We start from the raw sequence: 19173 nt of genomic DNA, 5'->3' as shown, positions 1-19173 counted from the left end.
TACTTCAACTATAAAATTCATTATTAAGTCTAATATTACTGATTGCATTTAAATAATCCATAAAATTTATTAATAAAGCAAAATTATTTTTAAGCTTAACTTAAAATCAATTATTTTTAGTCCAGATTTAATTTTTGTATTTATTATTCAACATTCGTAGGGAAAAAAATATTTAGTAATAAATGGCAACATTAAAAAAATGTCAAACTTTATCTTATTCCCTTTCTCGGCTTAATTATTCCATTTTGAAATTGATAAAAACTAATTATATAAATACATCCCAAAAATGATAGAAATTTTTTCAGCACCTAACATTTAACTTTCTACCTTTAAAATGATGTCGGTGAAGCCGTAAATGCCTGTATACTACAATGTACACGATCAAGTCTTTATCGTGACAGCAATATAAGGAAACAAAGTGTATTCAGTGTAAGAAGTGTAAACAAAAAGTTACTATGTTTTCCAAATCATTAACCAGCAAGGATACGTTCCTTGAGCAAACAAAAGCAGCCCGTGAGGAACGCGCTTTAGAGAAGAAGCGCGAGCAATCAGCTATTAGAATCCAAGCTATAGTCAGAGGATGGCTTGCAAGACAGAAGTTTGAAAGATTAATTTTGTAAGTCATTTTAAATTTTTTTACGACCTGTTTCTGTATTGTATAATAAATACTCGATTATTTTTTGTTATTAAAATGGGTTTTAAATCCATTTCTAGGCGTCTAGGGGCTTATATCAGTATTAGTTTAAGTAAATTTTTGGTAAGGATCAATTTCAATACTTTGAAATCATTCAGTTGTTTATAAATAGATGCAATGAGGCAGTTTTTCTTTAAATATATCGGTTTAAGGAAATCAGAATGCTTATGTGATAAGGTTTGTAAGCAATTCTCAAAGTGTGCCATAATATTAATTCATAGAGCTAAGTTTACAATTCATTGCTGCGTTTGAGGTTAGACTGTTGAGCATACTGAGTTTTTTTGATGGTTGAATACAGTTTTTTTAAATGAACTACAATCAGTTGATTTAAATTTAGTGTAGTTTATTCATCTCAGATGAAGCTGTAAAAGCCTTAGGGCTAACAGTTTTAACTTCATCGGAAATGATAGAACAAATATTTTTAAAAAATAAATATCTTTTTGAATTTTTTTTGGTTCAATGGATAATAAAGTAAAATGGAGTATGGTCTAAAGTGATTGGATTTGTGTACACTGTGCAAACATTTCACTGTTGAATTGATACAATGTTATATAAGAGCTTGTTACTAATATTAAAATAAATTGAGAATTTACATGTCTATATATTATTTTACTCATATTAAATATATAAAGTATAGAAGTTTGATGGTGATTTCTCCTAATTTCAAATACCCTTTGAAAGTGTGGTATGTTTATATCTATATATTTCTTGAGATGAAAAGAAGAAATATCTTTTTATTTATTTAAAAAAAAATTTAAAAAGTACACTTCGTTATAATGTAAAGACATATGTTACGGGACTTTTTTTTTATTATCCATGCTGTTAATTTTCCAGAAAAGAATTTGATGAACTGCTTCCTGATTTTACCCAACATGGCTCACAAGACGAACCAACACCAACGCTTGAGCTTATCCCAGCATTGGATGTGTATAGAGTGACATGCCGCTTATTTCTAATCTTCAGACAGCAAAGAGATAAAAAAAGATTTGAAAAGCTCTGTAAATATATTGTGCAAAGTTTACATTCGGATTCAGTTAAACTGTCATATGTTGGAGTGTTTTTAAATAAAGAATACAGGTGAATATCTATTTAACTATTACATTTTGTCTTAATTTCATACTAATCAATACTACTGTAACAATATCATTTATATAATTAAATTCATTTATAAAAGTCAAAGTTATTGAAATTTTGAAAAGCTTTTATCTGTTCCTGTGTTAATCACTGTTAAACTATTGATTATTTAACTTATAAGTTGCTATTAACCAAATGTAACACTTAAGCAAAAAGAAGTACCAAATATGTGCAGTTATCAATAATTCAGTAGTAATATTATGTGTTTTAATAATAATAAATAATAAATTTAAATAATATAATATATTTGCAGCCTAAGATGGATAGCACACATTAAAGTTCTTCTTTACAAATGCTGCTTATACCTTGAGGATCTGAAACCTGAATCTCCAGTAGACATGCAAAGTATACTCATTCATCTGCACACACTCATTGCATTTACGGCGAACAACACCTGGGCACTTACGAGACTTAAAAACTTTGACAAACTTAGAGGTGGGATGACACAGTTGTGTGCAAACATTATGGGATCATTGTTTCATAAAGGCTACTATTTGACATTAAAAGTAAGTACCTTTAAAAACATTTTTTTTATGAGAAATGAGCAAGTCCACAGAAGATCCAAGGTCATTGACTTAATCTTAATAAGAGGAGACTTAATCTTAATAAGAGGCATGGATTAAGTCTCTCCTAAGTGGATTGACAATATAGCTATGGTTGCAGGAAGTCAATGGATCCAGGCAGCATAAGATTGGTCATTTCAGTGATCCTTTGTGGAGGCTTGTGCCTTGAAGTTGGTGTATATATGTATAAGATGATTTCTTGATCATAAATGTGCTCATTGCTTATTGGCATACATACAGCTTATGACATTTCGGTTTGTGGGCGCCAGAGAGGTCCAAACTGTCCAAAAGTATTTGTTACAGTTAAGAAATATTTGAAACAAATTTTCTTTCTTTATTTTACAGTCTCTGCTACTTCGTGGTTTGTGTCGTGAGAAAGTGAGTTTAAAGAATATATCATTTACTGCTATAGTGACATTATCTTTGCGGCCACTAATATCTGCCCAGTTCTCGGAGAAGCTACTTACCATGTACATTATACAAATTTTGTCAGTGCCTACACTTATTTACCACATGCAACAAATATCACCAGAGGTAAGTTCATAAATCAACAACAACACTTTACCTTCCATTTATCATTGTTTTATGAATGGGTTCATGCAATTTCTTAAACTTCAAACTTTTAGTTGTCATGTTTATAGATAATAGATAAATAATTACTAGAAGTTGAGATGGTAGCTTGTTATAAAAAGTAATTGTTTTTGTACAGGTAGAGGAAAATATTAATATCCTCAAGTAATTTATCTGTAAGTAACTAATAGAAGCCACCCCATGATTTTATAGCTAAAAATAACTCATAATGGTGCATATACGCTGAGCAACTACCTCATTATAGCCACATACAGATTGACTGTATTTTAAAATCAATATTATACTTTATAGTTTTTGTTTGTAATAATAATTTGTACAATTTTGCTATTAATCTTTTTCAGTCTGTTTTGGCATTTCAAACACATTCCATGTTCGATAAATGCTTAGAGTTTTTAAGTACAGACCAAAATATGCGAATTGTTTTTAATACTCTAGAAGGAAATTATGCCTTATGTTTACTGGCAAACCTGATACAGTTATCACATTTGGAGAGAGAGTTTGCGCAGCCAGAAACCTATTATCCTACCTTTGTGGTGAGTTAATTGTTGAATAGTAATTATATATTGTCCCATATTGCACCAAACCAAACAATCTGTTTTATATTACTCTTTAACATACATTACGTAGCGAAACTCGTTTTTTTGAGCTCACTTCTCCGAGCTTCATTGGCAGTCGCTTATCGGGCCACGGAGAGAGTTATAGTTATAGTCTCAAGATTTCTCTATTAGATCAAATCAAAAGTCAGGAGTTCGGTATACAAACCAAAGTAACCTATATATTCATTCGGACTGGCAAGTTGACAAGTAGGCAGGCCTTATAGGGCGTAGAATAGATAGACGCTGAGGCCTTAAGGTTTTGGAGTGAGTGTTAAGAGTGACTACAGTTCGGGCACCGTAGTATAGGATTACTGTATCTGTCTTACCTATAGGTCTGGTGGTCAATATATTGGGGAGCCTGTGTTCAGCAGAAGACTTCTTGTGACTAAAATGATGATGATTAGTAACTAAATAGGATCGCTATAATTCTTTTTTGGGAAAAAAGCATGCTTGACCTATTAATTTTATTATTTTCTGAAAAAAGTCATTATTACATATTTTTAAATTTAAAGCTTTTTTTTGTCCAGTTGGTAGTGACAAGATTTTTAGACTCATGTCTGCAGTATGTTGTCTGCAAGAAAGGAAACCTTAGCAATTGGCATCCGGTACTTGGTTGGTTTTCACAAAGTTTTGATGCTTACTTACCACCCACTATGGGGAATCTCCGTAACCAACTATCTCTATTGTGGGGAGCACCATTGTTGAAAAAAATCTTGGCAACACCACTCAAAGATATGATTGATGCTGGTGTAAGTGGAGAAGAAGGCGCTGGACCATCACAACCATCCACGCCTATACAAAGTAGTAATCCAGCCGCCTTTATAAAACGAGCTATTGAAGCCAGGACCAGCAGGTAAAAAGTAATGACATCAATAATGAATTATTTAGATTAGATTTTACTGTAGCATAAGCTACATTTAATAATGTGTCCATTTTTTGTATAGTACCTGGCAATTAATTTCACATTGCTGTAATGTTATTTATAAAACACAATACAATTTATGGGGACAGCTAGTATATAATAACTTTCCTCTGCCGGTTTTGCGTAACCTGTATTACCTTGTAACACATTCATAGAACTCTTAGCTGACCTGTACTCGATGTTAGGAATTTTTCTACCAAATTTTAAGTTTCTAAGTTGGGTTCCAAAGATATCGCGATGAGTTCTTACATAGGTAAAAATGTTTTATGTATAAAGATAATATTATTTTATACACATAAATAAATTGAAATAAAGTAACACAAAAAGTCATTGCCAATAAGTACTTATACTATTCGAGGTTAACTTAACACTTAGATATTTAAGTAAGATTTTTAAATGTTCAATGATATTTTATTATTCAATGCTATTTTCAGATCGAATGCCAACAAAAATTATAGAAAAATAGGATCGCCTGATTGCACGAAAGCGGCTTTAATTTGTTCCATGTACCACACGGCGCTGCAAACAATGACGCAAGTTAAACTGGACATACTTACTGGTATATTTATAGTAAAAAAGTAATTTATTTTCCCAATATGTTTCTCAACTACCCTATTTGCTCGACAAAATTATAATTGCGTTTTTGCAACTATTGCAAATGAAAGGGACAAACGATAGTTGTATGCGTTTACAATTGTAAAAAGTTCTAGGATGTGTTTACATGCGGTTATTTTTTTTAAAGCTTCAATTTGTCTGTTTTGTATCATCGTCTTATATATTTAAGTAAAATAAGATGTTACTGTTCGAAACTTTTTGTTACTGGGCAGAATTGTAGTCATAGATAGAACTGGAATCAATGACATCATTTTAAATATAAACCTTTAAACTCATACGAAGGTGGCTTTTATTTATATCTAAAATGAATGTTTATGGTTCCATTTATATCTAAAATGAATGTTTATGGTTTCATTATAGATGCGATAAAGTCAATAACTAAATAAATCTTTCAGGTCTTTGCAATCAAGATGAAATATTATATTCGCTCTGGCAATTCTTGTGTACGTTGGGACCAAATTGCGGGCTGAAGTCGTTTCTTGATCTCCTTGCTGTGAATACGAAGACTTCGGCACCCGAGTTTCAGATGTTGATACTCTTCGCTGACTGTATGACGCATTATGTCACGTAAGTATACTTTATTAATAGCACTAAACGAAAAATAATAATTACAAGTATACATTTTTAAGTCAAAGTTCAACTCAAATAAAACACTTTTGTTTTTTATATCTCCCTGTTCGGTGAGGGTTTTTTTTCATATATTTTTTTAAATATTCACAGTATCTATTTTGCTATTTCTTTCTTTCATCCATCATAAAATCTTTCACTCCCGAAGCATTATTGTTATTCAACCATCGCCTTTCATCCTTCTTCTCCATACCCAAAGTATCACAAATTATTTATCACATTGTTATTACCTAGTTTTATATTTTGACACAAACAATATTGTTTAAAGCGCATGCCATACAAATGTATTGACATAATTACATGGGTATTTAAACACCCGCGGGTTGATTATGAAGAGTGCCTGCAGCAGTGTGGCGTGTGGATTGGAACGTTGTCATGATGTTTAGCAACGCGGTCTCCTATCGCGGTGGCGTTACTTTAAGCGCGGTCTTTTGTGACGACATTACATGTAACTTACACTGTGGTATTTAGTTTCATAAAGTTTAGTAATGTTACTACTAATAGTTAAACATTTATAATATATGAACAAAACATTGTTTAAAGTACAATGATATAAAGTTCACTAAAACAAAATATAATCTTGTATTAAATAATACAATTTAAAGGAAGGGATAGGGTCGGTAAAATTACACCTAAAAGCTTTGTAATAGAACTTTATAAACCAATTAAATAAGAAATTTTCAGTGATACATTTTTTATAGCAATTTAAAATCACAATGCAATTTAGTATACCAAAGAAAAAACAGTTTCTCGCTTATAATAAATTACCAGAAATAATACAATGTATGTTTTGGAGGTAATATGGGTCTATGAAATAATATAATATGAAATCTCCCGTTTATTCTGTACTCCAATGTTTGATGAAATAACAGTCACAATACCGCTATTGACTAGTTATTGTCAGAAAGAAGGATCGCCTTATAAATAATATATAAAATACAGAATGTAAGCAAACGTTCTAACAGAGAAAAGATGAGGTGAAGTGTCAATGTGTGTGTGAATGACGTATAAACGAGAAATGTCAAAATGTCTATGTGTGAGTGATGCGTTTTGTAGCAACGATTATGTTATCATAAATGATTGAATATTGTTCCAGAATTTTGGATGACATGGAAATGTACGAACAACAAAACCCCTTTAAACTTCAGGATTTTGTTACAATGTCACAGTTCTTGAACATGTTCGTTTACAAATCCATCATGGGACAGTTATTCGGTGAGTAAGTTAACATAATTATACTTTTCCACAAAAAAAAGGAAGTGAAGAAATAATTTTCTTTTTAATCCTTAAATAACATGTTTTTTGGGGCATAATTTTTATGTAATATTGTGGTTACAACCTGGTTTGACCATTTATGGTGGGTGGCCGCCCGCTTCCTAACAGCGAACATCTTGAGCGAACCGAGGTTGGATTCGGATCCATCCTTGGTGGTCCACGCTGCCGTCCCAAGCCGCATATACAACATCAACACTACACAGCTCTAATTGGGTAGACCGCTTTACGACGTGCGAACGTCATCGTACAACTGGAATGCGTCTGTCGTCTGTCGTCGTCCAGCTGCTGTTTTATTTTAAAGTTCACGGACCCTTCCGCTCCGTGAAGTCAGCTCGGATGAAGCTATAAAAGCCCCCGGACTAACAGCATTAACTTCAACGTAAACCCAGCAAGCATTTATAGTCCTCGACGGAATATAAAAAATAACTTCAATAATCAAATCATATGTACATAACAAATAAAATTACTTCTTGATTTGTATTTATTTATAATTAGAGAATGTAAAAGTGATGTCTTCTAGACCGAATTTATTCGTATTTTTAATAACATTCAAATATATAGTCATAATTCATTTTACTGTTCCCTGGGAAAGTTATTTACCCTAAAATTGGACAGCCGGGATGAAGATGTTCTATGGATTAGTAAATGCGGTGGAGTAGAGACGTGACTTATGGCAGCGTAATCTCAATAACCAGTTAAAGGATTTACTCCAGCTAAGAGCAACCATCAGTTAATTTCTGGAGCTTCCAAAGTTGTGTAGATTGATCTGGTCAGATTCTTTCAAGTCTCCCTGAAGTTACAATGACGCATTGCAGATTTGAAGACGATAAGCAGCAATGCGCTGTTCGTGGCGCTGCACACGTTGTTGCTGGTGCTGTACCGGCGCGACTGCCGGCGCACCTACACTCCGCAGAACCATTGGCTGGTGCGCGACATACGCGACTCCCAGTTCATGGCCGACCTTGAGAAAGGAAAAAAACCTCAGCAGGTTCGCTGTACTTCACACAATATCGATTGATTTTTAATTTCTGATATTTGAATAATTTGTTTTATAATAATTAAAGTGTAATAATGACGTCCAGATACGCGGAGTAGATACGCCCTCCGCTAGGTGGACCGATGACATAGTCTGTCGCTGAATGTGGGCAGTGCAAGACCGGTCATCGTGGCGATCTTTGAGGGAGGCCTATGCCTTTCAAAGGGCGTCTACTGGCTGACATGATGATGATGATGATAGCATTAGTTTCGTGGTAAATTTTAATTTAAACAATTTTTAACCTTATATTTGTTTCCAGGTGTTAGTCCAGAAGACACCGCATATGATTGCTCACAGTGAACGGGTCAGATTGTTCAGGCGGTCAGTGGCAGATGAGAAAGTAAGCTTTTTTATTCTATTGAAAGCTCTTTTGCTGGCAAAAATGTTGTTCTTAATGTTTTTTTCTTCTGCCCCCACTTCACCACCCTTATGGTGCGGTACAACGGTAGCACTATAATTAAAGTTCAATCTGGTGTAGTATGGAGCAGTCCGAGCGGTATTCTCAAAGCGAGGCCACGAGAGATGCTACCTTAAAAGAGTATGTGGGCTGATCGCCCTTTGCGCCCTGCTCGTTTGGACCAGCGGAATCGGCAAATGCCACTTGGGCAGCGGTATCTTTCTTGCGTGGTTTTGACTCTTAAAAAGTTTGTCGCGCACTATATCAGGACATCTATGCCTGTTTTCGACGATGTATATAAGGCTATGGCTAATGTGATTTCGAGCGTGATTCAAACCTTATCGGATCAGCGCTGGAGCTTCGTGGTCGCCGTCCATCTACAGAAACCAAAAAAAAACTCAGTTTTAACCGTCTATCTTGACGGTATGGCCGTAAAGGAAGGGCGAAGGGATACTCAAAGTTCATCAGTATAGATCGATGCGCAATGTAGCAGTCTATAAAATTGGTTATATTAGCCTTGTGCACCTCATTTTAAACGCCTAGACGAGTAATAAGTCATTTGTTCTTAAAATTCAAGTTTCTGCCACATATGAAACATAAAGAAAACCAGCGTGATCGTAGATGATCATTAGAAAACAAGTGCTACCGAATCCACTACCGCGATGTAGGTGGCACTGGAAAGAGTATCATCAATGCTCGCATGGTGCATGCTCTTTTTCATCAGCTCCCATGGAGTCCCTAAACTTCAATTACCTAAAAGAAGTTTACAGTTATGCTGACCGCCCTTCGAGCCACCCGTCTAGTTCAGAATCTGCAAATGCCAATTCGTCGGCAGTGTAAATCAAGTCAAAATAAAAGAGGGATCATAAATTATGCACAGTATTAAAGTTTACTCAATTAGCAAGTACTGCGTCCCCAGGTGGTGTTAGGTCTTACGGAGCGTGCGTGTGTATCCGGCGCGCGATCTACGCTGGTAACAGTGCGACGTGCGCGCTTGGTGGAAGATGGCTATAGGCAGTTAGCCGCACTGCCTGCGCGTGCGCTGAAAGCTGTTGTTCGCGTGCGCTTTGTCAATCAACAAGGACTCGACGAAGCTGGGATCGATCAAGACGGCGTTTTTAAAGGTGGTGTTTTTGTTATTAAAAGAAATAGTTATGATTAAGGAGCTAAGCTTTTCCGCTGCCTTCCAATTTCCAAGAAGCTGGCTGTATTTAATGTCTTCCAATTAAGCTCGGAAAGAAATGTCGTCTGTCAAGTTGTGGCTGAATGTACCTAAATACCTTTGCCGTTCTGTGGTATCCACTCCAGACCCTTAAGGCCTGCCCGCTATGTCGCTTCAACTTCCCAATCCGCTGGATGACTTTTGTTTGTCTACTTATCTCAGTTGTCATTCGAACTCGTAACGAACTTTGAGCATAGAACCCTTAATGGCCGGTTGAGCCACTGTGAGCTTGCTGATGAGGCCAAAGATAAGAAACCATTTTTAGATGCAAATCATCACTCATAACTCATATTGGTCGTAGCCTTTCTTTTTTATTCACAATATAAATAAACAACTGATAATTATACTAGTGTTAAAAAGTGCTTTGTTTAGAATAAATAGGGAGAAATATTTAATTCCAGAGTTCCTAGAGGAGACGATAAAGCGAGTGTTCGACCCGTCGCTGAACTTGTTTCGTGTGACGAGCGAGGAGAGACTGTATCCGTCTCCCACTTCATGCTTGCAGGAGAATCATCTCCAGCTCTTTGAGTTCATAGGCAGGATGTTGGGAAAGGCTGTTTACGAGGTAAGATAAAAATTTCCTAATTAGATGTTAAAAACAATCATTTAAATCTTGAACCAAGTACTCATTAATTATTAAGTTCTAGATACATGTTAGATTGAAAGCATCTTATTTACTTATTTATTTTATATAAGTACCCAGTAATACATATTATATGTTTACATTATTTTCATTTAAGAAAGTACAAAATAAATATGTTTGCCTATGTTAGGTGTATACAACTCTAGAAATAATCACGATATATTTAAACTTTAATAACTGAATAAATAAACACTAAATAACAATAACACAAGACACAAACAATTTATTATATGCTAAATAAATTATAGCCAAAATTGCCTTTACAGTGATATTATAGTAAAAAAGTAAATCATTTACAAAAAGAATTTATGCATTATATTTCTAAAAGTATCTCCAGAGTCCAAAATATGTTCAACTCGGACTATTCTGCATGAAATTTCTCTTTTTTATTATACGATTGTGTACACTTACCTAGAGCTATACAGATGTCTAGTCATCATGAGTAGAAAGAAAGATAAAAAAAGAGGTATCTTAGGGGGAGGGGCCTATTCCTTGCGGCGGGAGTCTATCAGATGACATGATACGATAATGAAGATCCAGTCATGTCCTACTTTTGATATTATATCATCAAACATGTTTTTTATACTGATCTTTGACAAGATATGTTGCAATTTTTTTAATCTACGTTTAATAAACTTCTTAACTTTATTAAATGATCATTCGCACAATATTTGAGAGCATATTTTTATTGTTTCTAGTGCTAAACACATTCTCCATATTACCTTACAAAAGAGAGCCATCTGAGCAATTTGCAGCTTACCAACGTGGATCTCTTTAAGAAAACTGAGAAATTAATATTTTCAATGTAGCCTCACAATATATTCAAGATGATAACTTGTACGTTTACAATATTTGAAGTAAATTCAAAGCAATAGAGACGTCCACGGTGTATTTAAAAACTAGCTATGCCCAAACTTCGTCTGCAAAAAATCTAATCCAGTCGTAAAAAATCAAAAGAGATTTTTTAATTAAATTCTGTAAAAAAATATTGGACCATCGTGTATAAATGCACATTTAAAAGGCATATTAAAGGTATATTGAGGGAAAAAGGAATACAATTCGATAAACTTGAAATTTATATGATAAGAAAGAATATTTGACTATGACTTGATCGTTTTGTTTTAATGACGGAAAGTTTATTGTCTTGTAACTATAGATTATCTTAAGAACAACTAGAATATAATAATTATTTTCAGGGAATTGTAGTGGACGTGCCATTCGCGTCATTCTTCCTAAGCCAAGTGTTGGGACAGACTCAGCAGGCATTGTACAGCTGGATAGACGAGCTGCCCTCGCTCGACCGCGATCTCTACCGCAGCCTTACCTACATCAAACACTTCCAGGTTAGTTCCAGTAAAAGAGAGATAAAACCTGAGGTTGGCAATATTGACTAAAGACGAGAAAATGATCGCATAATCGGTATTGTTAAAAACTGGATATTATTAGGGTAAAGTAAAAAAATAAAATAAAAGATGTGATAGAAACCACTGAGACGATAAGAAAATATGATATATTTCATGGTCTTACCATGAAACGAAATAAAAAACGAGACCATTAATACGATAAAAAAATTAAAAATCAAGACCACTGGAATGATTAAAAATACCACTAAAACTATGAAAAAAAGAGCTCTTTAACAATAAAAAGAAAATGACACGAGGAAGTAAAAAAGAAAACCACTAAAACAATAACAAACAGGACACTAAAACGGTTAAAAAACAGGGCCTAGACCATTGAAACAATAAAAAAACAAGATCATATCTCTCTACTTTAAAATTTACATTACAATACTTTCTACTGGTACGATTCTCTTTTGAAAGCTATGCGGAAATTGCGACTGCTAAACATCTAATTCATATGTAATAAACAGATACTGATTTTTTTCATGTAATTCTGCAAAACATTATTGGACTAACAAATATTAAAATGACAAGAATCTTTGGCAATCATATTGCTTGATTATTTTGTATTCATTTAGGGTATATCAGAAATAAAGTGTATTTACATAAATCTGTAATTAATATTAAACTTTTTATAAGATTTGATGTTGTCGAGTTTCTACCCGCTTCTTCTCCATAACTAACATCCTGCGAAGCAGAGTAGAGTTAAAAAAAATAGAAGAGTCTTCAATGAAACTTTCAATGTTGAATAAATGTATTTTATCTTTATCTTTAAAGGACAACACCATCAGTTACTATTATTGAAGTGCATAGTAGTAGTGATGCAATTCGATTTATTAAAACAATTTAATTTTATTATAATAGTATTATTTTTTCAGGGTGATATATCTTCTTTAGAGCTAACATTCTCTGTTGACGAAGAGAGGCTTGGCGAAATTGTAACTCACGAGCTAGTGCCGGGCGGAAAGGCCATACCAGTTACGAATGAAAATAAGTAAGCAATAAGTTATACAATTTATTTATATTGACAATAGTAATAAGATATGGCAATACTTAAAAATTTCTTTGACCTCACCTATAGATTTCTAGTGGTAGACCAATATCCACCTGTGGGCATTTTCCTGCTGATTTTTAGTATTAAGAATAGGCCTATAAATAGACCGTTCTGATGACTATTCATACTGCTTTTTAAATGAATAAATTTACCGTCTGCAGTCATTTGTCATCTAAATAGTTTCGAGTTTCTGAATCTTGTGTGACAAATCTCATATTAACGTGTATGTGGAATTCTAATTCAAAATTTCAAAATTCATTACCGAATCTCACTTTTTGAATTTGGAACTGCAATCATTAATTATTTTATTTATTTATAATAAGTAAGATATTTACTTTGCGATGACATGCTGGTTCTATAGAGCCAATCAAAGAACATATTACTCTATTTTAGAGTATGTTTAAATGATAAAAATGCTATATTTAATAAAAATAAAACTTCTAACACCATAAAAAATTCCAAACCCAACTGAGTTTCTTCTTATAAGTGGCATGTTATGAACTAACTTAAACTTTTTATTCAGACGATTATAAATTATTGTAGTGAATTGGTATGATAAAGCTATTTTTATTTTGAACAACAATAACGTTGTAAAAAAGTTTTGAATGTCGTATTTAACCGTAAAGACCGTAAAACCGTAAAGCTCCAATGTCAATTTATAAATATACGGAAACATTGATACATATGGTTGGTTCTTAGATATTTTCGAAGGACTGGATAGTAACATCACTTTCTTAAGTTAAATTCACACTGCTGACTACATTTTTATCAAGTTTTTATTTCTAATCAACAATATATGCACCTTCGTTATCAACAACCTTTTGTCATCTAGTATACAACGTCTTTCGAGTACATAATGACCTACCAAATGACTATCAAATATTGACATGCGAAACAACATTACTTTCCGGTCCTCCTAATATGTATGTTCTAACCTGCTTTTTTTAACTCAATATTTGCGTTTGCTTTACTTTTTGCATCTAATTTGTCTTTTAGTGTACATAGTAAACATATTTATTCTGAAGGCTAAGTACTCGATTTATAAATTTATGGAATCATTGACATTTTTTACAATATTCTGAGATAATACAATTTATTTTATTAAATATATGCTGAAATAATTTGCGGGAAATCTATGATGCGAATTTACAAATAACTATTATAGGGATATAGAAATAGAAATTTTAAATGCTTTAAATGGATGTCATTGACAAAAATATTTATTATTATTAATTATTTATTTGGGTTATGTAGGTCTAAAATGTATGAACCAAATGTTGGTTTCTCTGTCAGAAATGTTCTAAAATTAATAAAAATTATATTGACCAAAGCCTGGAGAATCTAAAAATTATGTAAAACAAAAACTAAAAGAAAATTATGATTTTATTATGTGATATGAATGACAAAGCATTTTTGTAATTTATTTTATTATTTACGTTCTTATCTCTTTCTAACAGAATAAACTACATCCACATGATGGCGCACTTCCGAATGCACACGCAGATAAAAGACCAAACGAACGCTTTCATTAAAGGCTTCCGAACAATAATAAATCCAGAATGGCTGTCGCTGTTTTCAACTCCAGAGGTACATTTTCATAAGTTCCAATTTTTAATAATTTATAAGAGCTTTTTGGCTCTTGGCATTTACAGTTTCATATGGTTTGAGGTGTTAGAGAGCTGAACGTGCTCAGCTTAGACCTCTATTCAATAACTAATCTCTAAAATCTCTATTCATAAATATGGTTCACAATGTTACATAATTTTTATATATTATTAAGAATTAAATAACCGTCGCTGAAATATATTCATCATCTGATGATGGTCATGAACAAAGCTGATCATATTCTTCAATAGGAGTCCACTACAAGGTATAGGCCTCCTCTAAAGATCGCCATGATAGCTGGACCTGAGCCATGTCCTCGGTCCATCTATGGGAGGGGAAAGGGGGCTACACACATGGCGTTAATTATTGTTAATGACTATTTCTATTAACAGTTGCAGCGGCTGATCAGTGGAGACAACGTGCCGTTAGACCTGCGCGATCTTCGCCGCCACACGCAGTACTACGGCGGCTTCCACGATTCGCACCGCGTCGTCTGCTGGCTGTGGGACGTACTTCAGCGAGACTTCACAGAGAACGAGCGCGCGATGTTCCTTAAGGTATTATAATAAAGCTATCATAACTATTAAAAAAATAGTAGTTATTCAAAAATTCAATAAAAATTACCAAGAATCAGAAAAGGTCCGTAGAAGTACCAAAGTCACAAGTAAGAAAATGACCAATATTTAGCCACTTTCGCACATGCAGTGGTAGTCGTGCAACAAAGTGCACCGCCCGCCAGAGATAAATGCGTATGCGGCAAACAATGCGAATCACACAACAGCCACCGCCAAATGACTCATCAAAGTCACAGACGTAGTTCAAAGAATTGTTTGTCTTAAGTGCCCGTAGACAGGATACATTGCCCGTGCAATAGACGATTTTTGGGGTCAAAAAGTTCTCAACCATGAGCCGGTAGACGCGGCGTGAATATACCCCTACTTAGAGGTCATGGGTAGCGCATGACCGGTAATCGCTGTGATTTCATGAGTATATCTATATCTTGCAGTGGACGTATCATCTGACATGATGATTATCACCATTATCACATGATTCAAGACGTAGATTCCACTGAACATTTGTGACGGGACTGTTTAAAAGCGGTCTGTATGTCTTCTAACGACCATAAAAGGCCGTATATTCACGATGTGGGCAGACGTCTTATGCCGCACTTGTCGTTTTTTATCAGATGTATATTTGGCTAAATATTCTAGAAAATTATGGATGCTGCTTCAATAAGTTACTTATGAAATATGTATGATTTAGTATTATTAACAAAGTAATTAATATCTGTATGTGGTTTTATAATGATGTGAACTAACATTAAAACTGGACAACTAATATGGTTATTAGTGATTCAGGTCAAAATTAGATTTTTTTCTATTTTATATTAAATTTTAATACCGGACAATAAAATTTATAATATAAATTTTAGGCTTGTGAATAGTAAATTAACTCTAATAAACAAACAATGTTAAATAACTTTTGACGGTGGTTAATGTTACGGTACACTAACTGTAAGTAACGTAAATATTGTAAATTTTTTGGTATTTTATTGTAAATAGATTCATTTGTTTTTTAATTTATTTGCAGTTTGTAACATCATGCTCCAAACCTCCCGTGCTCGGATTTGCACATTTAAAACCTCCGTTCTCTATACGCTGTGTAGAAGTTGGAGACGACGAGGATACTGGTGATACAATAGGTAATTATGTTTTTTTAATAACCATTTTTTACTTCAATTTTTTTTTAAATGGATTTTAGAAATAAGAAAAGATGTAATGTGAAAATATTTTCGTTTTAAGACATATAATTTTGAAAATTATTGAAAAACTATTTTAGATCATATTTAATAAAGTAAGCATCTTTTGCAGTAAATTTTAATTTATCTATGATGTTACATAAAATTTAATAAACAGATTAAAAAATAATAAACTAAAATAAATAATAAATTAAACATAAACTTCTTATTCATTTTTCGTCGCCTTGTTCAAGCCAACTCATCTCCTCGAGAAATTCCAGCAAACCCTTTTTGTTGGTGATCTCAGAGTGGTATCACGGAGGTACGAGATGGGTGCTACCCCTGTACACCAAAGCAGTAGTCTTATCCTCTTTTAGACATGCCCTGAACAGAAGACGGTCCATAACATCCAAAGAAACAGATGTTTCTAAAAAGGACTGACTTAGTTAAGATCCAACCGACAGTCATGGTTGCGATAGCTGGAACAGGGTATTGTTAAGCCGGTTGCTTATACTAGACATTGCCTCTAGTTTGTCGGCACTTGTGGCTTGTCTATTGTTCACTGTTTTGACTCCTATTACGCTACTATTACAGGAAAGATCTTCGATAGAACTTTTACGTTATCTTTTAGTCATAGGATACTGCAGCATAGCGTCCAAAGATTTCAATAAGACCCATTGGTGGTAAAATTTTTAGTCTTATAAATGGATATTTAATATTTAATAAATATTGTTACAGGTAGTGTGATCAGAGGTTTCTTCACGATCAGGAAGAAGGACCCGTTGAACCGTCTTCCAACGTCGTCCACTTGCTTTAACCTGTTGAAGCTGCCCAATTATCAGAAGCGAAGCACCCTTCGCGACAAACTACGTTACGCAGTTAATAGCAACACCGGCTTTGAACTCTCTTAGTTTATGACATCCTCTTACATTTTATGTACAAAATTCTATTCTACGACTGTAAATATAAAGGCACTTGACAAAATAACTAAAATGAAACGTGGTATTTGGAGATGTGACTACCGAATTACTTATTAAATGTAAATGATTCTGTTACCGGTAACAAGTAAGATCAACAATATAAACCACATAAATACCCTTTTCATATGCAAGTTGGATATACAAAACAATACTAAGATTAACCAATCACATACCCTATTAACTATCATCATTTCTATCAACTTATTTATAGTCGTAGTTCGGAATGATGTCTCACACAAAAAACATTTCTAAAGTGTACCTAGCAGGAAAATTTTGTACAATTTATCGCAAGCTAAGAGAGGCTGATAATACCCGAATTAAAACCAAAGACACCAAATAAAGTGCAAAGCAGATGGATAAGAGTGTAACATTAAAAAAAAAGTAATCAAACTACATTGTTGGTTAAATTATGCAGCATTTTAAAGATTTTTAACACAGTTACGAAATATTTTAATGGTTCTTCAAAAATCGTACAGTTTTCGAGATTCTTATAATTAATTATTGTATACTTTTACTAAAAAAATCTATTACATACATTGTTTCTTAAAGACGTCAACAGAAGTCACCTAGGAAATAAAAAAAATACAATATATTTCAAAATTAACACAGTGATTCTTTTAAAAATATTGCATATACAATTAATTAATAATCATTACAATTTTTTAAAAAGTTGTCTACATCTATATATACTTCGTGCTTTTAAATTTGAATCTAACTAAAGTTATATGTTAAATACTTTGCAAACAGGAAAGGCAATACAGATAACCCTCCTATAACACGGTAGTTAGGTACCCAGAAAATGACGTGTTGTGTGAGAACTAGAGATAGATCAAAAACGAGAGTTACGGTACAAACGTTTAAAAAAAACAAATATTTTTTTGATGCGACATAAACAAGTTTTATTTCAATATAAATATATATCCAACACAAAGTAAAAAAAATCAGATAAAATTTTTTGCAACGCTCGACGGAGACTGCCAACTAGCAAAGACATTGTTGTTAAGACAGCGAGCCTCGCTGTAGCTGTAGAAATACATTGCACAACGGTTTTTGCAGTTATCCCATCGTGTTATAGCGAAACCGTGGTTACCGTGTTGTAGGAGGGCTCGCGCAATTTACGAATCGTATTATAGTGAAACTGCAATGGGATGCCGTGTTATATAAGGGCTACCTGTATTTAGAATCGAATTGAATTTTCATTACTTGTAAATAAAACTAAATTCTAAAGGAAAACAGTCCAATACAAATATATAATGTAAATAGACAATAATGTATTAGATATGTGTCTTGAATTTATAAAACCATCTCTCCTTTTATGTACAGAATAAATTTTAGCTACAAGTAGTTTAATCAGTGTGGGTATGTATTCGGATTAGATTTAAGGAAACTAATGTGTGCGTTTATTGGATAAATTTCGGATATTGTTTATGTACACTCAAACTTGCAAACATCATGTAGAAAAATAAAATAAATTTTATGTTAGTGTTCGCCAATGCCATATAGTAAATTTCATTGTAATATTTTTTGTAAATATAACAATACCTTTTAATTTAATTTGCCAGTATCTGTTATACCATTTTATATTTGAACGGTAATAATTTATTTCATATTCACAACTTTTAAGAATTTCAAAATTTAAATAAAATCGTAATGTTTATGAAAAACTATTATTAAAAAATATACTTGTAATAAATCATTTATTTACGTAAAAGAAACATTATACTGATTCGTTTAGGAAATCTATTTTGGGAATTTGCAATGTAAAAGATACCTAAATGTTATTTTTTTAGTGCAATTTCTTTTTAGACTTTTTAATTTAATGACACCCATAGATAAAAGATAGTATTTTGTAGCAATGTTTCCAGCGGTAATTTAAGTATTTAATATTATATATTATACAATTATCTATGTCATATTGTAAGGAATATTTTATACTAACCACATAAATATGTTGTATAACACAATGTGATTCTCTGTGATAAAATAATTGATATTTATTAAAAGTAGTTTTATTTCACACTTCTTTGAACCTTCATTGATATTATTTTTTTATTATGGTCTTGTTGCCTATTCATACGTAT

The 19173-nt window shown here is 33.1% G+C and overlaps 1 protein-coding gene across 1 annotated transcript; it reads left to right on the top strand.

Annotated features, from left to right (window-relative positions):
* Positions 1-210: 210 nt before the first annotated feature.
* LOC137930700 (ubiquitin-protein ligase E3B) lies at positions 211-19062 on the top strand. The gene is made up of 19 exons (XM_068774051.1): positions 211-616; positions 1529-1771; positions 2082-2334; positions 2737-2925; positions 3324-3515; positions 4106-4431; positions 4935-5059; positions 5511-5682; positions 6839-6957; positions 7833-8005; positions 8313-8393; positions 9370-9574; positions 10074-10237; positions 11512-11658; positions 12594-12709; positions 14227-14356; positions 14767-14931; positions 15965-16076; positions 16851-19062. Exons 1-19 carry the CDS (start codon positions 456-458, stop codon positions 17021-17023), a joined length of 3246 nt encoding a protein of 1081 aa, XP_068630152.1. The 5' UTR covers positions 211-455; the 3' UTR covers positions 17024-19062.
* Positions 19063-19173: the final 111 nt, after the last annotated feature.

The sequence above is a fragment of the Battus philenor genome, unplaced genomic scaffold, assembly GCF_028537555.1.
Source record: "Battus philenor isolate CCGP_79_NKW_IND1 unplaced genomic scaffold, ilBatPhil1.0.hap1 SCAF_6, whole genome shotgun sequence".
Lineage (NCBI taxonomy): Eukaryota > Metazoa > Arthropoda > Insecta > Lepidoptera > Papilionidae > Battus > Battus philenor.
This window is presented reverse-complemented; position numbering and strand designations above follow the sequence as displayed.

Bases quoted from the DNA above. Each gene is read 5' to 3' on its own strand.
- LOC137930700 (XM_068774051.1), top strand. From the start codon at position 456: ATGTTTTCCAAATCATTAACCAGCAAGGATACGTTCCTTGAGCAAACA. The intron at 4,432-4,934 runs GTAAAAAGTAAT...TGCTATTTTCAG, and splicing joins ATTGAAGCCAGGACCAGCAG to ATCGAATGCCAACAAAAATT. The intron at 14,932-15,964 runs GTATTATAATAA...ATTTATTTGCAG, and splicing joins AGCGCGCGATGTTCCTTAAG to TTTGTAACATCATGCTCCAA.